This window comes from Martes martes (genome assembly GCF_963455335.1).
Source record: "Martes martes genome assembly, chromosome: 12".
NCBI classification, from domain to species: Eukaryota; Metazoa; Chordata; class Mammalia; order Carnivora; family Mustelidae; genus Martes; species Martes martes.
The window spans coordinates 42,667,203-42,689,360 of record NC_137900.1 but is presented as its reverse complement, the minus strand read 5'-3'; the positions used below and the strand labels follow the sequence as shown (position 1 = coordinate 42,689,360).

Sequence of the window (22,158 nt, the reverse complement as noted above, 5' to 3'; positions counted from 1 at the left end):
CTGCCTGTGGCTCCATGAAGTATTATAAATGGGTGGACAATGTTGGATCTTGTTATTTCCTTCTTTTCTTTTTTAAAAATTTTTATTTATTTATTTGAGAGAAAGAAAGAGCATGAGTGGGGGGAGGAGCAGAGAGAGGGAGAAGCAGCTCCCCACGGAGCAGAGAGCCCAATGCGGGGCTTGATCCCAGGACCCTGAGATCATGACCTGAGCCAAAGGCAGAGGCTTAACCCACTGAGCCACTCACACAGATTTTTATAATATAGTGGTATTTTACCATGTCATTGAATTTCCACTTCATGATGGCTTCATAATATGTCATCCTTGCCTGTACTACACACTTTTAAATGTCTACTTTGTTTATGGATGCATAAGTAGTTTGCAAGTTTTTATATAATAAAGACGCAGTGATCATCACGGTATGGGCATCCTTGTGCTTAATGAAGTTTGATTATTGTGTTCCTGTCTAGTTCTACTCACTGTCCCCAAACCTAGCATACTGCCTGGTACCACGTCACCAAGTAGATGGTGACATTTTGTTAAAGGAATAGATACGTTCCTACTGTGGAATTACTGAGTTAAACGTTGTCCATTTCTAAAGCTATTGACCAATTATTGGTACAGACTCTAGGAAGGTCTTATTAATTTACATTCTTACTAGCGGTGCCTGAGTCGTTTAACTCCACTGTCGTATCCATAATTTTTAAACGTAGCACATGGCTCTATAAGCAATATTTATGTCTGTCTGTCTGTCCGCCTGTATTTATCTATTTTAAGTAGGCTCCACACCCAGTGCAAGGCTTGAACTCACGACCCTGAGATCAAGACCTGAGCTGAGATCGAGAGTCAGAGGCTTAACCGAGTGAGCCACCCAGATTCCCCTTCTATAAACAATTTTTAAATATCTCCTCTGGAATGTATTTAAAGAACAATGTCTCCATGGCTTTTCGACTCTACCTTTGCACCTCTTTTTTGTCATGTCTATTTCATTGACACCATTGTCCATCACCTCACATTCTCTTCCCGTGAGCCAGGATAGCTCTATTTTATTGTGGGAAAAAATGGGGACATGGAGACAGTAACTTCCCTCAGGGATTATATGAAGCTTTCAAGGTGAAGGTATATAGCCCACAGGCTCTGTGTGCCTTCTTCTGCTCGAGGCCACATTCCCTCAGGGACTTCCCAGTCCGCACTCCTTTATCTGTTGGTAGAACTTGTTAAGGCAGGGATCCCCTCGGTTGTCCCCAGGGAAACACCAGAAATAAGTACTTCACGGCTTTGGGCTGGAATCTCCTAGGCTTGATAAATGCAGTATTTCATGTAACATTTTTAAGGTTATAAATAACCTCTCAACTTCCCCCAGGCAAAAACAGAGGATGAGAATCCTTGGTCTCTGGGAGCATTCAGTTGGCAGATCCCTGTTTCTTGCCTTCTCCTTGTCCTCTGGGCACAGGGCCCAAGCTGTTTCCTTCTCTCAGGACTGACTCTGGATTTATGGCCTGATGTGAAAGTATCAGATTTCTAGTTCCTGAACTGGTCCCACACCCTCGATGTGGTAGCCTCTTATGTATTATAAACAGTGTTATTATTTTATGCAGATAGCTCGGTCCTTTCTCGTGTTGTCATCCAGCTGCCACCTTGGCAGTGTAATGGACAGCGGAGATTCCCGTTTAGCTGAAGTCCATTTTTCACTCCCCGTGTTTTGTGTTGCTTGACAGTTTTCAGCGGAGTGATGGATGTGTTGACCACCTTAGCCTCATTCAGCAGTGGATTTGGTCTCTGTCTCTGAGGAGGTTTCCTGCGTCCGGAGTTTTCGTACATTTCTAAACCTCTAGAAAAAAAATCTATGAAAGTCTAGAACTTTCTTAAAAGAAAAAGATAAGGAAACCTAGAAAACTATGAGAGGTCTTACCTGGGTAAGACTGGTCAATATAACATAATCTTGTCAAATCTTAGTCATGGGACCATTGAAAAACTAACTGTTACCACATAGGCACTTCCCTTCTTTGGTCTCTCTCCTGCTCATCCCAAAGTGTCAAGGGTTACAGAAGCTTCCCTGTTGCTATCTTCATTGTGCCTTGAGTTTCCTTCTACCAAAAAAAAAAAAAAAAAAAAGGAAAAAGAAAAGAATCCTGTAACATCTTCTCAGCAACTTGATAACGTAAAAAATAAAGAAGGCATTTTTAACAATGATGATGGCTTTTTAAGCACTTCCTAATAAAACATATCTTAACCTTAAATACTGGAAACCACATGAAGCCAGCAAATGATGATTTGTACCTCGAGGGTTCATTTGGACTTGTTTACAAGCGTCGTGTATAAATAAGAAAGACAACTTAAGAATATGGAAAGGATTGGACTGTTAAACTACTTTGAATTTGCTTCTTTGTTAACTAGATAGAAATGTGTTTTTCTAAATTATAGGAATGGCACAGTTAATATATTTTAATTTATTGTTATGCCATGCTGAAATTAATAGCTTCCAGAAATTCAAGAACTCTTCTGTGCTCTTACGTAATTGATTTGAAATAAATAGTTGTAAACCATAAGAGTCATCATAGGGAAGAAGAATAAACTTTTTTTTTTTTAAGAAAATGATGCGTTTTCTATGTAGGTGATAGAAATTCGATTTGTAACCTCAGTCTACTCCAGCATATTGGAAAAGCTAACATATTGCTCTCCTCTGTGTGGAAAAGGAGCAGGTGTCCCAGACAGGCAGGTGTTAAGGTGGCTGTTTGAGCTTGCCCTAGATCACTAGTTGACTTCAGTGGAGTTCGACTAACAGGTGGCTAACTGACTGGAGTGCCATGTGACATTTATCCCGGGAGCGACTTGGATGACAGGCTGCCACAGACTGAGGAAGGGGTCTTTGCTTTGATGAAGAAATTGCCAAAACTCATGTCTCATTAGTGTTTCCTAAGGTTCTTTGGAAGTGAACAACAGTTTAATTAAGGGCTGACGTAAACACGTTTCTGCACACTTTCCCTGCAGCATTTTATCACATTAGAATTGATCAAAATTGTTGCCTTGGGCTGACTTGAACAGATATACATCTGGAGCACCATTTGTGCAAGCTGCTGATGAGTCGAGTGCATACGCTGTGTTTCACAGCAACGTTCTTCCTTTGTAGATGAAATTACCTTGTTGGGAGATGAGTTGATCTAACTCTTTATTTGCTTAAGCCTTTATCTCTTTGAAGTGATGCTGCGAAATGAATGACACATCAGGGCTTAGGATGTATGTATATCCCAGTGCCAAAAAAATTATACCATGGCTAGTAAAAATTATGGGATGACTCGATTTTGCAAAATACTTATGTAAAGCTATGCATGAATCTAAATGAACCTACTCATAAAAGTTGAACTTTTTCTTACATGGTGGTCTTTTACTATGTATTTAACTTCACAACTGGTTGCTAAAGCCATGGCTAATTGTCCGATTATAAATCTAAACAAGGGTATAGACAATGAAGGATAACGCCATCAACGTGATCTTCCTTTGTTTTTTTAAATTAGCCTCAGTGACTTCTGTCCTGAAGAAGAACCTTCTCTACAAGCTAATGTCACGATTGCAATTAATGACGGCTTGTGTTTGTAATGTCCGTCCTCTCTGCTGAGCTCAAAGCATCTCCAAGCCAGGGAGCAGGTGGTCTTACTCAAGATCTTGAACTTGAGGCCTTGCCCTAGCTTCTCACCCTTCCTAGAAACACAGTAACTGATTCTGTTCCCCCCCCTTTTTTTTTGCTTTATGTTCAGTTACTTCTCACCTGGTGATCTCTGCTCATGGGACAGTGCATTTTATGATATGCCGATGGGTTATTTTATTCATCTTATATACCAGTTATCAATTTGCCATCCACCTGCTTTCACATGCAAGAGATTCTAAGATACACTGCCTCGATAGGGTCTGCTCTACCTCTTCTTCTGTCTTTCGGTGATAGATCTTTTAAAAATTCTCTTCCTGGTCATGTCCTTCCAGCCTGCATATGTCTTTGCATATTTAATAAAATCGTCTTCTGTAGGAGATAAGCCATTAGTCAACTCAAACACACACACACACACACACACACTCTCTCTCTCTCTCTCTTTCTCTCTCACTCTATGGATAGAACAAATACAAAATAATAATTAAAAAAATCCGTCCGAAGATATCAGACACAAACACACAATCATTAAGGAGATCTAGACCTCCACAATCCCAGGAGGGAATGCTTAAAGAGAAAATAAATCAAGTTGGTTCAGTGGATAAAATACTGTTCTGTAGCTGGAATAAGAGGGTAGGAAGACTTCATTTTCCAGCCCAAGGGAAGGTCATCTGCAAAGAAAGAGTTAGAAGCACATTCCTCCTTGCTCCCTCCTCGCTCCCTCCTCCTCCAGGAGGCCATAAGTAAATGAGTTTAGCTAAAGTTTAAATAAAATGGAATGATAAGGAAAAGAAAAATACGATGCCATCGTAGAGCTTAAAAAGAGGAAGATCTTGTCTGAAGGAGAGGATTTCCACGACTGTTTTTATAATGAACTGTGAGGAGGAAGGCCTGGAAGGAGACTAGACAGGAAATTTTTTTATTTAACCAGGTTCAAGTGAAAAAGGTTGAGTGGAAGCTGCAAGAAACAGGAAAAAAAAAAAATAGAGAGCTTTTGGAAAGCGTTTCCCTCCTGAGATCAATTCATTTATAAAGTGTTATTTTCCAAATCAAATTTAAATGTCCTTGTCTGATGGCAAACCCGCACTGACCTTTGCTTCTTTCTCATGGACCACCAGCAACTGCCTCCTTCCCACCACTAGAAACACTGGCTAATCCTCTTCTTATCATCTTGCTTCTCTCGCCAACTTCTTTATTTCATGTATTATTCAATGTATGCGTTATTATGTATGTATTATTATTCTACTTATTATATATTTATATATTATTCAGTTTTATTATTATTCAACTTATTTTCAACTTAATCTTTTTATGTATTATTCTTCCGGCTTGAGGGACAATACACTGTGAAAAGCATGACATTTGTTTTTCTCCACAGAAAGGTCACTTCAAACCATCTCTCCTATATATTCATTCTTCAAACATTTTTTTTTTATATCTGTAGCCTAGAAGTGCATTAAAAATAGAAACAGTATCATTTTTCCGTTTGGCATGAGGTCTACTAGACTGCAGACATTCAAAATAAAATTAAAATCAAAACAATACAAGTTTGAATCATGATTAAAATGTAATAGCTAGAAACTCTACCCTTCCTCCTCCCAGATAACTGACATTTTATTTTTTATTCTTTGTGTGTGTGTGTGTGTGTGTGTGTGAGTGAGTTTTTTGTTTTGTTTTGTTTTGTTTTTTGTGGTGACCTGGGTGGGGAAGGGGTCACTTTGTGTCCCCTGCACACTTAGCATATAGCTTGTACGTGCTGGGTACCCGTATATCTTCATTGATTAATGGGCTCAAAAAAAATTTAGTCTGGTGGAAGACAGTGGTGGTCAAGCCCACTTTCTACAATATCATTCTTTATCTGTTCCTGAAGAAGTAGTTTCTGTATGGACAGTGGATCTTCTCATTCTTCTTTTTACTGTTACAAGTTCACTTAAGTGTTTGAGGAGAAGATAATTTGGTCCCTTTTGGTCCTGAAGAGTGAATTTTGAACCTGAAGAGTGAATTTTGATTTGTTTCTACTGAGTTAGCCTCTTTAATTCCTTTGTGTGTTCTGAACACGAAGGTACCAGTATTATTCGGTGCATGCCTAACAAGAACCCAACCAGTAAATGGACCTGTAATAATTACCCAGGAAAACCAAGTGAATTATTTTGAATAAGAAAATGCAGAGACTTCATTTCTCAAAAATTACATCATCACCCATCTTCTTGAACTGCGGGACAAACACTCTTGATTTACGTGTTCTTTGCAGAAAGTGACTCAGGTGAATCCAGCTACGTTTAATGAGAATTTGGAAACAGTTGTAGTACTTGCAGTAGCCTTGATTGAACACCCCCAGAAATGACAGAACTAGAATAACGCTCATTCTACTTACCAAACTCTGGTCATATTTCATTGTTTTTCAGTCATGTGCAGTAAATGCTCTATTACTCATACCGGGAGTCTTTTTTTTTTTTTTTAAAGATTTATTTATTTATTTGACAGAACGAGAAAGAGACCGTGCGTGCATGCGCAAGTGGGGGAGGGGCAGCGGTGAGAATCCCCAAGCAGACTCACCACTGAGCTTGGAGCCCAATGAGGGGTTTGATCTCATGACTCTCAGATCATAACCTGAGCCAAAACCAGGAGTTGGACACTTAACCAACTGAGCCAGCCATGTACCCCTAGAAGTGGAGTCGTTAGAAACTGATTACACTGGTTAATTTTTTTTTTTGAGATCTGTATTTAAGCACAGGCAATAGTGCTTAATAGTGTTTAATAAGAGTGTCAATAGATTTCTTTTTCTAATAGTTACTTTTAAATTAAAAATTTGGCAAGAAACATCGCTTTATCTGCAAAGTGAGGGATGGAATAAAGCTGCTTTCCACTCCTAAAGACCTATATATCTATGATGAGCTCCCGGTGGGCCAAAACCTATATTTGTAGTGTTACCTTTCAAAAATCACATAGCTCTTAAGTGAAATTAAGTATTATTTTTGGCATTTTGAAGGTATCTTCGCTGAAATGAACTTTTTTGGTCTGTTTTTAAATGGTCTCAACATTTTTCCTCCTTTTGTAGCAGCATTAATTCCTGTGCTTTCATTAGCAGTTTCCTTTCTTCATTTTTACTTCTCAAGAAAGATATAAGGAAATGGTTCAGCAGTTCTGATAGTTCAGTGACAGCCAGCTAGTCACAGATTCTAGCTACGAAGACACCTGTCATTTTTGTAGACTGTGATGTCTACTGTTTTAACAGTAACATATCCATTCTTTAAATGCCAATGTGCCAAAAACACATGTTTAATTTTATTGGATGCTTTTACCAGAGCTTATGTAATTTTTCAAATGGCAAATCATAATGATAACTAGTTTCTTATATTAATAGCACCATAAAAACTTTTTTTTTAAAGAATTCATTTATTTATTTGACAGAGAGAGAGATGACAAGTAGGCAGAGAGTCAGGCAAAGAGAGAGAGAGGGGGAAGCAGGCTCCCTGTGGAGCAGAAAGCCCAGTGCGGGGTTCGATCCCAGGACCCTGAGATCACGACCCGAGCAGGCAGAGGCTTAACCCACTGAGCCACCCAGGCACCCCCATAAAATCTTTTTTAAAAAACAACACCGTGAGGTATTTTCCTCTTGTTAAAAAAATTAAAAATGAATGTTATATACATGCATATATATTTAATATGATGAAGTTTTTGGTTTTTTAAATATAACTTCTTTTTTTAGAACTATAAATTGAAATATTTTTAAATAAAATACTGTGCTGTCTGCAGTTTGCTTCGAAGTGAAATGGGGGAGTGTAGATGGGCTAAAGGTGAAATAAGGCTGGCTATGAATTGGTATGATAGTTATGGTAGTGTTTTCTACCATAGCAATTGTCACACTGTTTTATACCTTTTTCTAACTCGGGTGTTTCCCCTCCCTCGTTTAAGTTTTGTAGAGGCTGATGCTTAATCTAGGTCACCATTGTGTCTCTAGCAACTAGTGCAGTGTCTGGCATAAATTAAGCCTTCAATAAATATTTATGGAAGGAAGGTATTAATAAATCTGTCTTCTCAAGTGGTCTCCATGATTGCTATCTCCATTTTGGCTAGTTCATCCTCCATGGACTTTTGGGAGGGGCAGCTTTAAACTGTAAACGTGTGATCATATTTTCTCATCAATAGCTGTCCCCAATCAGGGCAGGAATTCAGATATTTATACACAAAGTCCATGGCCCCTCACTGTGTGGGTCCTGCCGGCTACTCGCTCCACCCTTCATCTCTGTACTTCACCTCTCCACAGACTACTTGTACCACTTGCTTATTCTATGCTCCCCTTCTTCGGAATGTTTCCTCTCTCTGGGAGTGTCATCCTCATCCACATTTTAAACACAGTGCCGCTGAGGCACCTTCCTTAACCTGAGGAGGCTGAGGTGGTCACTGCCCTGTGCAGTAAAGCCAGCAAACACCACACCACAACACCCCTTGCTTTCAGCACGCTTCCTCCCTCTCAACTGTTGATGGCCATTTTTTTCTTATCATTTTCTTCTTCACTGACAGTGAGTATCCCTATAGCAGCTACTTTGTATTTTTTGTAACATCCTTACTTTACCCGGCAAATAGAGGAAGCCAATAAATACTTGCAGAATGAGCAAATTAAGGAATGTACTTTTTGTTAAACAAGTAATGAGTTTTCCGTAGAAGATGTTAAATCAATGATAGACTTACCAGCTTTCCCAAAGGTTGTTTTTCACATTTGCACCAGGTTTTCGTTTTTTTTTTCCACAGTGTAGTCAGCAGGTCAAAAGACAAAGGCCTGAATCGTATAAATCTAAGAATGAAATGCTGAGGCAGAAAAGACCTTGATGTGAACCAAGGCGCCAAGGGAGACACGATACTTAGTTTTTCAAAAGTTCAAGATTTATTTAGTAGGAGAAATAATTCTGATGATAATTTTAATAAAGCCTTGCGTTAACTTCAGTGGAGACTGTTTCCGACAGAGATTTCAAATCTCCAATGTAACTGGGTCTTTGGCCCTCAGTGCATATTTTGTAGAAAAGCCAAAGTACAGAAATAATGAAATGTTGGAAAATGAGATCCCTTGTTATAGTAACATGAATTTTATAGCTGGAGAAAGTCATAAACTTTGGGTTTTTCCCTCTTCCTTTGCAGATATGTCTTCTCCGACTACTATGAAGAAGCCTGAAAAGCCACTGTTCAGCTCTACATCACCACAAGATTCTTCCCCAAGATTGAGCACTTTCCCCCAGCACCATCATCCCGGAATCCCTGGAGTTGCACACAGTGGTGAGGAGTTGCAAGCATGGAGGAGAAGCCTCCCTCTTGGCAGAGCTCACTGTCAGGGATGTGGCAGGAGTTATAATTAGAGCTGTGGTGGCCATACTTTCTCAGCTGAAAGAGGGAGGGTCCTGATCCAATCCAATATTTTTTTCTTACCAATATATGAGAAAAGATTTCCATGGCATTCAATTAAATGACATTTCTGAATGTATTTTTAATTGCCTTTATTGGAAAGATTACAATCACAAGAAATTAGAAGGTACGGGATACATAGTCATCTTACCTGTAGCTTCAGGATTCGTCCCCCTTCTATATATTTGACTAAAGAAAGACAGAATTTCAAGTATGTTGCTGAGTTTGGAGCATTTCCAGAGGCATTAAGATATATAGACACTATTTCCATAGATGTTATTTTCTATACAAAAATCAATATCTAATTACTTATTTAGGAGGGAAGTTAATCACAAAAATAAAAGAGGTTTTTTGACACTTTTTTTATGTGCACAAATAAATGTGGGCTAGTACATTTGATATTATGTCTAATATCTTAATTTACATAGGAAAAAGAATACCAGTATTTCACATATATACTTGAATGAACAATTAAATTAAATCCCCTTTCAAAAATTTTAAATGAGATAAAATTAATAAATAATACTGTATGCTTTCTACCTATTATTCTTGAGCCGTTGAAGGGAGTATACTGAATTTTTGATGGAGAAAGTTCCATATATAATATACATATGTATATATAAAATATATACATATATATATAATTTGTAGCAACACTCTTATTGCTTTACATTTATAAATAGGCAATTTCTTATTCTTCAAACAAATTCAATCTGATTTTTAAACCTTTATTCAAAGGATGTAACTTTAGTTCTAAAAAAGTCCTTGTCTTCGATATCTAAGTATATGTTAATTAGTATCATTGCTACTTTAAAAATCTTTACTGCTGTCTTTACTGCTGTCACTAAGAAAATTATAAAACTAAGAAGGAATATACAAATCAAATGCAGTATAAAATTTTTATATTTATATTGTTCATACTGCTAAAATAGGTCGAAAAAGTCAGTAACTATTTCATGGATCTCTAATGTTGATATTTGAGCAAAATTCAGTCCAATCATTCATGTATTATGACACCTGGTTAAAATATTCAGATTTCTGACACTGGGAAAAAATTAAATAGTACACTTTTATATAATGAAACCTAGATAAGCCTTCCACCTCGGTTTTTCACCAGATACTTACTCAATATGTGATGTATCAGGGCCTGTGGCGAACACCTTGGTCATGAGACAGTTTCCGTCCTTAAAGAGCTCACGATCCAGCAGGAAGACGAGGGGACCACATCAGCTAGGCATGAAATCTGAATAGGACTAGACACTTGGAAAAGGATTAGATACCTGCAAGAGATGTGTTCTCTAAAGTTTAGAGAGTGAGTTCTCCACAAGAAGGAAGAACAAGGCAAGAGGAAGGTTGTTTCAGACAGAGAGAACAGCCCGAATCAGTGTCGGAGAGGTCCTTGCCACAAGGAACTGCCGTCTATCGAAGGATCCACAAATATCTGGGAAGAGAGAGTGGCCAGTTATGAAGCCCACGAAGTGAGGTGGGGCGGGTTCCCTACAGCCCTTGAGGACCATACAAACCTGTGAAGTTGCTAGGCTTTTATCCTGGAAGCAGTGGGGAGCCACTGAAAGATTTTTAGCAGAGAAGTGACATGCTTGAAATGGCATTTCACAAAATTCATTCATGTGAGACTATAAAGGCTGTATCAGAAGGAGCAAGACTGGAGGAAAGGAGGCAATTAGGACGGCTTTGCAATGACATAGGCAGGAAATACATGTGCATACATGTATGCATGTATGAATTCTTTTATAAAGAAGGGAGACATTTTCTGCCTGTGTTTTGCTTTTCCTATTTTCAAGGACTGGAATGACCTTTATTGCTACAAAGTAGCTGTTTTTTACTTTCAGTTTGAAATACTACATTCTGCTAGCTTCCATCGAGCCAGCCACAGCTTCTGCGAGCACATATAAGGGAGCCCAGAGCCTAAGCCCTGACTTGATATGTGCTAGCTCCCCTGAGCAAAGATCTCTTCCCCAACTACACTGATCTCAAAGCCCAGAGGGCCCAAGATGGAGCTGTGTGTATATATCTTTCAAGGGCTTGTATAGATGTGGGTGAAGATCATGGTTACATGATCTTTAGCCATATCTTCATTTAGCTGAGATTAAGGGCACTTCAACACCAAGTAAAAAAGATGCTCAATTTAACTTAGGTGTTTCCATCTTCTTAAATTATACTTTCAGATGTGGCTACTTCTTCAACAAAGTAGTATGTCAGAAAGAAGTTCCGTTTGAAGAAATATACAGTTGTTCTCTGAAATGCATCACTTTGATGAAGGATGCACACACTTCAGTGTGTGGAGAGATCACACAAGGCACTTGTTCAAATTGTACTTTCTGGTGCCTTACCCCTGGAGGGCCTTGAGATCCAGTAGGTTTGTGGTTAGGCCCAGGAATCTGCATTGTAACAATAGTCCAGAAGATTCTGAGTGACCTGGACATTCAGGAAGCAAAGTTGTGACCATAAAATTGAATTTATGACCTTCACCGAGATATATTCTTAATTTCTCATGTTTTCTGAAAAAAGCTTTTTTGGGGGGAAGATAAGTAATATCCCTTTAAAAGTATGTGTGTGTGTGTGTGTGTGTGTGTGTGTGTATACACACACACACATATACACACATATATATGTGCATATATTTATTTATATATATATATATGATTACAAAGTTGGAGATAAGTTAGTCCAGATGATTTTCATTAATAAGTCATGGAAAGAATTTATTTTTCATATTGTTTGCTAAGTTATTTCATAAAACACTAAACATTTATCATATGTAATTTCCTATGATTTGGATCAAAACATTAAATAGAAAGAGACATTTAATCTTCACTTCTACATATATTCGTTGGTACTCTTAAATTGTACTTATGTGGTTATTTTCCTCAACATTATAGAGATAATGATTGTGTAATTATATTCTTTCCCATTTTTCAAACTTAAGAATTATATTTCAAATATATGACCAAATAAATTATGGTCATACTGATGCTGAAAAATTACAGCACAATTAAACATCATCTACATCGCATATGTTTTATATATTATTTCCCTTTATAAAATATGTGATTTATTGGTAAGTTAATATGAGTATATGAACGTTTAAATTCACATTTCTGGAGGTTTTATTCTTAGTCTTATCTTAATAACATCTTTTAAGCTACATGTAATAAAAGTTAGAGTAGGAAGAAAAAAATAGTTACAGAATAGAGTTCTTTTGGTTTTGAAAGGAACAAATTCATTAGGAAAAAGAGGTCTCAGGCCCTACGATCAAATGTTCATAAGCATTTGTCCAATGATCAGATAATTACACAGCACATTATTGTTTCCTAATTATTGGCTTCTCTTTTAACCCACCCCCGGCTAGGACATATAGGGAAAATATTTATTTTAAATCGGAGTCCACTTTTGTTTTGAATTTCGGTAGAGAGTCTGTGTGTGCCCCTGCCTTTTAATGAATTCTGTGAGTTGGTCCGGACTTAAGGCACAAAGACTTGCTGACCAAAGATTGTATTCTGATGGGAAATAACTGCTTAAAGGAACGTTTTATGAAATATTGGCTTCCCCCATAAAAGAGACGCTTCCTTTGGCTCAGTGTTCATTGAACCGGGAAGCCAGATTGCTCGTTCCCCAGAGTGGGGTCGGGGCTGTGCGTTCCTACCGCCGGCGGGGACCAGCGAGTGGGTGGGTCCCGGGGAAGCAGGGACACGAGCCGACCGCGTGCCGGGGGGGCGGGCGCCGCGGCTGACCTCAGTCTCCCCTTTTGTGTCCTGTGCAGTCATCTCCACTCGAACTCCACCGCCGCCCTCACCGCTGCCATTTCCAACACAAGCTATTCTTCCGCCAGCCCCATCGAGCTACTTTTCTCATCCAACAATCAGATATCCTCCCCACCTGAATCCTCAGGATACTCTGAAGAACTATGTACCTTCTTATGACCCATCCAGTCCGCAAACCAGCCAGGTAAAAACGCGAGAGCGAATAAGAGGGCCTAAGGGAGATGAACAGGTCTGACTCTCAGACATGAAGCTTATTCAGACGGTGTGTCTGGCAGAACATCGAGCTTTTGAAAGCCATCTTCAGGAAGGTTCTGGGTGACTCAATAAGTTTTTATTTAAAGGTGGCTGAATGACAGGTAGGAAGTGTCTTGCCCCAAAGGGGCACATTTGTGAAGATGTCTCTGGTTTGATGTTTTTGAATTTTCATTGACTGAAAAGAAAGTTTATGCAGAAAGTACATTGACAAAAAAGCTCAGAGCTGGTGTTCACACCTCTGAAATACCGGGTTTAGCACAGACACAGAGTGCTTATTTCAGGCAGGAGCAAGGTATGCGCTAAAATAAACACACACAAAAGAACTTACAGTCGTATTTAGAGGCCAACTATTAGGTATTAAAATCAGCTTTGGAAATGTAAACATTGTCAGTGTTTGATGACTACTTGAATATTCTTTGCACAGACATGACTACATTTAACAATGAATGTTACCAGAAGTGTCTTTTCTTTTTTTCTTTCTTTCTTTCTTTCTCTCTCTCTCTCTTTTATTTATTTATTTGTTTATTTTTTTAAATACCGTGCAGTGGTTTTAGGGACTTTTATTGTGTAAGTGTAGTGACTCATATCCCTTTCTCACTCCTTAAAAGTGTGGCTTCTTCTATGGAGAGCTCACTTCATAGTGATTTGATACAAGAGCACTTTTCATGATCAAATAGATAGGCTTTGTGACGGAGCTGGCACAAATTGTAATATCCAAAATCTGTAATGTAGTTTTGCTCTTCAGGTCTGGTATGTGGCGTTGCTGCTTTACCTTCAAGACTCCTGCCCACTCCTCACTATACCTTTTAATGCTCTGAGAGATTGTCATAAGCGTTCTATCTTTAATGCCGTTCAGTTACTCAAATGCCAGTGAATAGTATGTGCATATTAATTTAGAATTAACAAAGAAAAGATCTGAAGAAATCAATTTTGGTCGTAATTGTTAGAATGAAGCAAAATTGTCTTTTTTTGGAACGTTTTATTTTTGAGTAACAACACAGCCAACACCATTTGGGTTGCTTAAAAAATTACCTGTACTTTTAGTTCTGTTGACTAATAATACTAAACTAAAGACACCATTCTTGAGTTGTGACTTTGTAGTTAAGCCATTTGTATTTTAGAAGAAAAGGTCCAAATGGTATAGCACTTTTGATGACTATAATAAGAATTTTTAAATAAAAAAAGTGAGATCTTAGTATATCAGTTTAGAAATAAAAATTTGCTGTCAGATCATGGATTCAAGAGTCTCAGTTCCATAGAGCATTTTGCTAGACTCAGCTGGGAACAGTGCACACAAGGTCTGATTTTAATTTGAGTAGAATTTCCATGAATAACAAAGTCTAATTAAGACATCCATTAAAAGTCCTTAACGTTAATTCAGTGTGGAAAATCTTAGAGTTCCATTGGATTTTTTTTTTTTTAGCTGATGTCTTAATTAGGCACTGTTAGGGGAAAAATTATGCAAATTAAAATCAGGCCCTTAGTGTTACGCATTTCTTTAATTATTCAGTGCTTGTTTTAGGTATATTCCCATTTCTTTATAAGTTAAGAGGGCATATTAGGTGATAATCTGCCTTATTGTTCTGCTTTTCTTCCTATTTTTAAGGTAAAGATTGAGCTTCTGAGAGAAGCATCTTACTTTCATTTCAATTAAAAAAAAAATCCCCTCTCAGGACTTTGTATAATAGGAGCAACTATGTACTAGGCAGGGTAATCCTTTCCCAGTGCGGTTCAACTTTATCTTCAGATAAGATGTCTCTCTTTTCCTTTCTATGCTATGAAAGTTCATCTAACAGCCTTAAAAGAGAAGCTTTATAGTATAGCTTCATCTGAACCAGTAGAAAACCCAAAAGGAATAACCTTTCCATTCTTCCAGACCCTGAATTCCAGAAAATTTATCTGTTGGGCTTGGGACCGACTTGTTTCTTTGTCAGTTTTATTCTTTTTAAATGAGAGAAATGTCTGTTGGTTCATGTCAATGCCATTCCAGTAGACAAAGCTTGCAGAATGAACGAGGTAATATCAGATCCTGTGGCAGCATTTTCTTGGCATTATTGTCGTTCTTCTGTCCTGTGTTCTCAGGTAGGTCCTATGGAACTGTTTCAGTGAACACAGTATACAGATATGCTTTTTACTCCCGAATGTACCACCAATGATAAAACGAGATTGCTCTTCTTTCTTGAGGAAGATACATACAACGGTCTTTTGCAGCGTTCAGATAACCAGAATCCAATGGTCTGCTTTAGAAAAAACTACTTTTTCCACTTGAAAGGAAAAGGCATCTTTCTAGTAAAGTGCAGAATAGTTTTTATGGGCACATCATAGCTCCTTTGATTTTTAACTCCAACTCAAAACCAGTTAATTTGCATTTCAAAAGAGGACTCTTGATATTTACCTGTTTAGCTCTAAGCCGGGGGCGAGGGGGGCGGGTGGTTGCCGAGGGCTTGTTCACCTGTGGTCCACTATCCCCTCCCAAATTTCCTCCAGCCCTGTACTGATTTTGATTACCAAGTCTAGCCACTGAGATGCCTCATCCTCCCCACAGCAATTTGGAGATTAATTGCATTGCTGCTGCACCGATTAGCGTGAGACAGCCATGCTATTCAGTGGATTATTTTAAATAAAATTAGTCTAAAGATACAACTCTCATAGGTTTCCGTAGGGGGGAAGCTCTGGTCAATTTTCCTGACATAAAGTTAAATACTTAAAATTACCCATGATGAATAGGCAGGATATTCAAGAAGTCCATTTTCTTTATAGAATAAATAATGTGGCCTCTGAGGAACCCAACCGAAGACTTAGTTCATGTCTGTAAGTTACCGTATTTAAGTGTTATTAGCTGTTCATCTTTTTGTCTAAAGAAATGACTCCTGGTAATTTATGGGCAGGTATTTAGATAAATATTCTGCTTCATTGCATTCTTTGCCTTTAACAGTACTGATTAGAAAGGCTAAATATTTATGGAGGATACTCTCATGGCAAATTGGGATGAGCACCATACAGTGGAGAAGTCCAACATGAAGGGTAATCAAGAATAGTGTTCTCTGTCTAGAAAAAAGCATTCCAGTATATATATATATATTTTTCCAAACAGTGTACCCTTAGGATTTTGTCTCCTACCACAGATACTATTTTCATACCCTGGGCTGAAACTCAGATATTAATATCTTTTCTATCATTGCCCTGGGGATTCTCTCAGTTGCTCCCCACAAGTGTCAACAATAATGTTTTGTGTAACTCTCCATGCCCGGCCATGGGGGAGGAACTTAAGTAACAAAGTATATTTGATTGCCCCTCTGCTTTGCTTCAGCACATTTTAATTGACATTGGAAATCTTTTATTTGTAGCTGTAAGGTCAGACTGAGTCTATCATTGGCTATCATTGTGTGGATCTGAAATTTTAAATGCTTTAAATATCATTCTATCTGCTCGTCTGAGTAAATCAGCAAAAGGGAAGTGGAGATCCTGGAATTTAAATGGTTTGGTATGTGTGTCCCAGCATCCTTGCGTATGATGGAAGACTAGAGTTTCTGAATGCAGAATATGGGCCTTGACTAGAAATGGTGGAAACCATTGAGTTTGATCTGTTCGATCTCCTTGATACCCCATCTTCTTTGTGTCAGTGATAGCATCATTGGGTGAAAATTGTGTTCTGAAAGCCCAAACTGACTCACTGTAGAAAAACAAGAGCAGAGAAGGAGGAGGCATGGCTCAAATTCTCCCTAGGTCAGGAAGAACTTACATTGTTGTCTTGGGCTCAGCATGTAAGTCTCCCCTGGAGTCTTCTGTGCTACCGAACGAAAGGATCCGTTCTGCCTGGCTCTCAGGGGGGTTGTAAAGACACACTCACCCATGCAAAGTGTTTCGAAGGTGAAGACGTTCTTTGAAATGCTGCTGCTTCTTTTTACCACTAACCGCTGGTTGGTCTCTGTGACTCAGACTTGAGAGAGCTTGTGGCGTTCCCAGCAAGGATGCAGGGTTCCCGCGTCCAAGTGCGCTGAGTGGAGCTGTTGGACGAGACGACTGCCTTTTGGATTGTTTCACCGGGCATTCTGTTTTTGTTTTGTAGCCTAACAGCAGTGGTCAAGTGGTAGGGAAAGTGCCTGGCCATTTCACACCTGTCTTGGCACCCTCTCCCCATCCCAGTGCAGTGCGACCTGTGACCCTGACCATGACAGATACTAAACCCATCACTACATCCACTGAAGGTGAGGCAGCTTCACCTACAGCAACCAGTAAGTATTTCTGTAGGAAATGAGAAATGTCCATCAAAGGCACCATTGGATACCTGATCCAAGGTGGAGAACAGGACAACTTTTTGGACCCGATGGAGATTTCTCATTTATGTGGAACTAGCAGGCATGTATGTGACCTGGCTATCACAAGCTCTCTCTTATCAAATTTCAGTCCGTATATCATATTTGAAAAGGGAGAAGCTTATTTGTTTGAATAAACAACTCTAACAAAAATGACTAGTCATGCCTGCTTGTTCAAGGTATACATTGAAAAAGACACCAAATATCATAATGTAGTGTTCGAGGTTTCTCGGTCACCCAGAGAGAGAGCAGATCATTGTTACTTATTGGAGCATCTTATAGAAATCAGTGTCCTTCACAAGGCAGATTGAATCCGTGCCTCTGGAAGATAATTGCATGTTTATATTACCGTAGGTTATGTCACTGCAAAAAAACAGTTAACACGATATTGGGTGCGAATGAGGACATTTGGAAGCCGAGTGTTAGGTACATGTAAGCTACCTACACTGTCATTATGACTTTTTTTGTTTGTTTCTTTGTTTTGTTTATCATGGTACATCAGGTACTATGCTTTTTAACACGGCCATAACATTTTAAATGTCAGAGATTTAGCCAGTGAACTTGACATAGAACATGCCAATAAACCAATGAATCCTTTGCTTCTTCATACAGAATACTTATCAATACAAAGAAAATTATTACCCAGTTTTTCGATTGGCTTCATCCAAACTAACGGGCTTCCTAGAACTAGTACAGTGGAATAGAGAAAATTCTAGTCAGGAGGAATTAGCCCACTCCTCGTCAATTATGCATTCCATATCTGAAATTCAGAGGTATCATTTTCTTTCCTAGAACAAAAAAAATTGACATGCTCTGTTCTAAGTGAAATTACAGAAACCCCACTGGCTCTCTCTTTCTCAGGTTTTGGAAAGATGTTTTCTATATATATATATATATTTTTTTTGGTGGGAGGGGGACTTCTGAAAACCTAGGAAAGGACACTACAAGAAAAAAGGACACTAGTTTGAGGGTACAGTGAATTCAGCATTTCTTTCTCAAAATTCATGAGACCCCATAGCCTAATCAGTCCAGGTAGACTTGTAATTCCCATCAATAATCATTAATTTTTCTAACTGGTCTGTTGTTAGAGGGTCCATTGAGCACTTCCCTGAATGCACAGTCAAGGAAGACTAAAATTCTTTTGTTCTAAAGATTAACTGTGTACACTACAGCCACTCAACTACTTTTAAAGTGTATGTGTTGGCATCTTTTAGCAAAGTCAGCAATTTAAATTAAGGCAAATAGAAACAAAGATTTTTTTTTTAAAGTTTTTGAAAGACTATCAAAGGATAAATGATCCAAACCAAGTTTTAGAAACTTCAGGTACCTACCCTTCTAGTGACATTAATAGATGACATTCAAGGGAAGATCAGACCCAAAGGATCACAGCTCACTATGGGAGTGCTGTCAGCCTGCTTGCTGATGCATTATTCTTGTACTCACCTATAGGTTGGTCAAAAACGGATCTGATTTGACTAATAAAATTGCAAAATATTCAGAAGGGATATATTGGTTGTGTAAAGATGGCTGTATCAGCCCATTTTCCACTCCTGCTTAAAAGAAATATAGTGAGTTTTTCTTTCCCCTACACAGACTTGTAGCTCTAGCTCTCGAGACAGCGCTAATAATGAAAAAGGCGTCATTGAACTGATAAGTCAATAAAATTAAAGAAAACACATAGACCAGGGAAACCTCTTTCTCATGGCTGAGAAGAGAAAAATACTGCAAACTTGTTGCGACTCTCTAAGGGCGAGGCCTTTCTCCATCAGTCCATACTGTACATTGAATCCCAGAAGCCTGGACATTGAGTGGGGCCCCTGGCTCTTTTGGCTGTCCTTGGATGGGCCCTTTATTCAGGAGTAATTAATAATGAATTGTGAGCATCTTCACTGTTTTAAAAAGTTAACCTAACAAAACCCTCAATGGATCTAATTCTGCAACCCTTCAAATGAACATGGCAGAATTAATATATTTGGTTAAAAAAAAACCCAAAACCTTTTAAAGGTTAATGTCTGGATTTCTTATCAATCTGATAGTGTTAAACCAAACATTTTAGCTTCCTTCAGACCTGTAGATTTAACATGAGTGGTGAAAATGTAGTGCTTCTTTTTATTCCAGCATGGGGCAAGGAGAATGCTTTAGTGCTAGGAACTCCTTTCCTTGTGAAAACAAACAAATCTTTAGGAATAGGGAGACATTTTCTTTGGGAAATTCACTGTGTACGAAAAAGCACCTCTACAAAAAGCCCTTGCAGGGTGAGACTAAATAACTTTAAGAATATTCACCATTGGTCCTTAGTGCCTGGTGGCCAAGTATTTCAAAGGTGTCACCACCCCTTCCCTGGACCAGTCACGAGAAATTGACTTTTTGTGCTTATGGAAAAGAAAGAATTTTTTTTCAAAAACATTTCTATCAAACCTAAGGTCATTCTCGCACTAAATGAAATACTGACAATTCACTCTATATGATATAATAAGTAGAGGCTCCTCCCTCATGTTAGGAATATTAGATTTTCTCCTTAGTAAGACATGTTTCATTTTGTATCATCAAGCACATCTGCTTAAATCCCATTCATTACAAGCTTTCACTTTTTCCCAATAGACCTTCAGTCTTACACTTAGAATCACAGACTATTATTGATGCTCCCATTATCAGACAACTACTATCTGGTGAAACAGGACATGTAGGAAAAGGACTTAGCCAGTCCTTGGTTCTCCTTCCGGACTGTACCAGAGCATATAAGCGTGGAATGCCCACACCAGAGGCCGGGTTGTGGTTCATTGGACAAATTTTTGGGGAGGGAGGTAAACGGGTTGAGTTGAGGTCAACTGCCATTTCTTTTATGTCACTTGGTGTTCACTCAGACGAAAGAATAGAGAAATAGAGACACTTTTTTTTTTTTTTTTTTTGGTTGCCTGTCCCACGTCCTGGGTTTTCTTTTACATGGACAGGGTGTTCATTCTGATAGTTCACAATTTTTATCTTTGTTTTTGTTCTTCCTTAATCAGCCTACACAGCCTCAGGCACATCTCAAGCCAATCGATATGTGGGACTAAGCCCAAGAGACCCATCCTTCCTACATCAGCAACAGGTGGGCAAGCTTCACCCAGGTGTGACGGTGTAGCACGCTTTCGCATTGGTGCTCTCTCCATGCTGCCTCTCAGATCTGGACTCAGAACGGGGCTCCCGGGGCTTCTGGGAAAGAAACTGATCATTTCATTTTCCAGAATATTTTCTCATTTATCCTTTGTTTCTTGCCTCTCTAAACAGGCTTGCTCAAATTGGCTCAAGACCTTTTCCATCTCTGTGACCTCTATCCATAACATCCATGAGTAAACTGGGTCTCAGCCAGGCTATTTTCCTCAGTCTCATTGGCTATTGAGAACTTACTAGCCTTTAGCTTCCAAAGACAAAAAAAACCTGAAAACTGATTAAAAAGCCCATTAGGGTAGAAACAGTACACAATTTGTGTTTTTTGAGCTCTTTCATATTTTCCAGATGTTTTACTCCTCATTTTGGACTTTTAGTCCAAGAGGATGAGTTATGAAGCTAAAATCTCGGGCGACACATCATTCCTGTTTTAATAGGTTTAAATTGGTTTACTGATTTCAGATGTGATAAAACACTTTTTTTTGTTCTGCTTTCTTACATCATTTATGTTTCAAGTAGCATTTTAAATTTCACATCTCATTAATGCTGTAAATTTAATGCAAATGAAGTGTTTACCCAAACTGTGAAAATATACAGCCAGGATTAATGGTGGCTTATAAACAAATTAGCCACAGTCAAAAGCATGGAACATACCAATACAGAAATCCCACGATTCTAGTTAAGGGATAACAGAAATAATTCTAAACACTTCAGAATTTAAATATATTTTATGATGCATATGTTTGCTGCTCTCAAACTCTGATAGCAGAGCGGTTTGAAATAAACAGCGTGCAAAATATTAAGTAGGGAAAAGTAGTCTATGAATAAGAAAGAGCTGGTATAACTAACTGGCTCTTCGTTCATAAGATGTATGGGCTTATGTCACATCTGTCTGTTTTTAGGTATGTGGTCACCCTACGCAGGGACTCATCCCTGCTTCTTCTGTCCTGGACTTGCCCACCTAGCTTGTGTTGTGTCTTTCTTAGCCGTGCCTCATGCGGAATTCCCAAGTCCTGCCCAGTTGCGGACCAAGGTAGCAGACCATGTAGATCAAAGGTCACCACATGCAGAGTTCAGAGAAAAATCCTAAAGATGATAGCTTATTCAAGATACTTGAGGCTGTGCCAGAGTTTTAAAAAGCAAAACAAAACAAAAGAGTGAGAACTAACTGAAAACATCTGTACACAGTTACAAAAAATACCAAATAATAATTAGTGGTTTTGCCCACCATTGGTTTTTCAACATAATTCTCTGGAATGTTGCTTTTTTTCACCTCTAAAATTGCTATAATATGAAATGTGTTATAATTACTATAATATGGTTCTATTTGACAAATGTATATGTTCACTGTATTTTCTAAAAACGTATGTAGGATTTAATAGGTTCAGAGGCTTGCTCTTTTAAAAATCATTCCACATATTTTCAGAAATATTTTTACCATGGGATTTGCATTATTCTTTATGACACATCTCTACTTTCTAGTTAATTTTTAATTCATAGACACATGCCTCCATTATTTAAACCTTTAGCACCAAAAACATTAAGATTATACCCAGTTTCATGTATTTAGAAGCAGTCTTCCCATCCCCCTGTGCTAACCTACAGCAGCTTTAAT

General features: G+C 38.4%; 1 protein-coding gene across 9 annotated transcripts in view; it reads left to right on the top strand.

Annotated features, from left to right (window-relative positions):
• NFIB (nuclear factor I B) overlaps positions 1-22,158 on the top strand; it is a 228,240-nt gene that overhangs the window by 182,103 nt on the left and 23,979 nt on the right. For 4 of the 9 annotated variants that reach the window (XM_080819510.1, XM_080819512.1, XM_080819509.1 and 1 more), the window contains exons 7-8: positions 8,780-8,914; positions 12,822-13,006. In XM_080819510.1, the coding sequence (XP_080675636.1) occupies positions 8,780-8,914; positions 12,822-13,006 (320 nt within the window). Of the gene's footprint in view, positions 1-8,779; positions 8,915-12,821; positions 13,007-17,146; positions 17,313-20,401; positions 20,485-22,158 lie in introns of all 9 variants that reach the window. The other 5 variants (XM_080819504.1, XM_080819507.1, XM_080819506.1 and 2 more) reach the window with 2 other exon arrangements.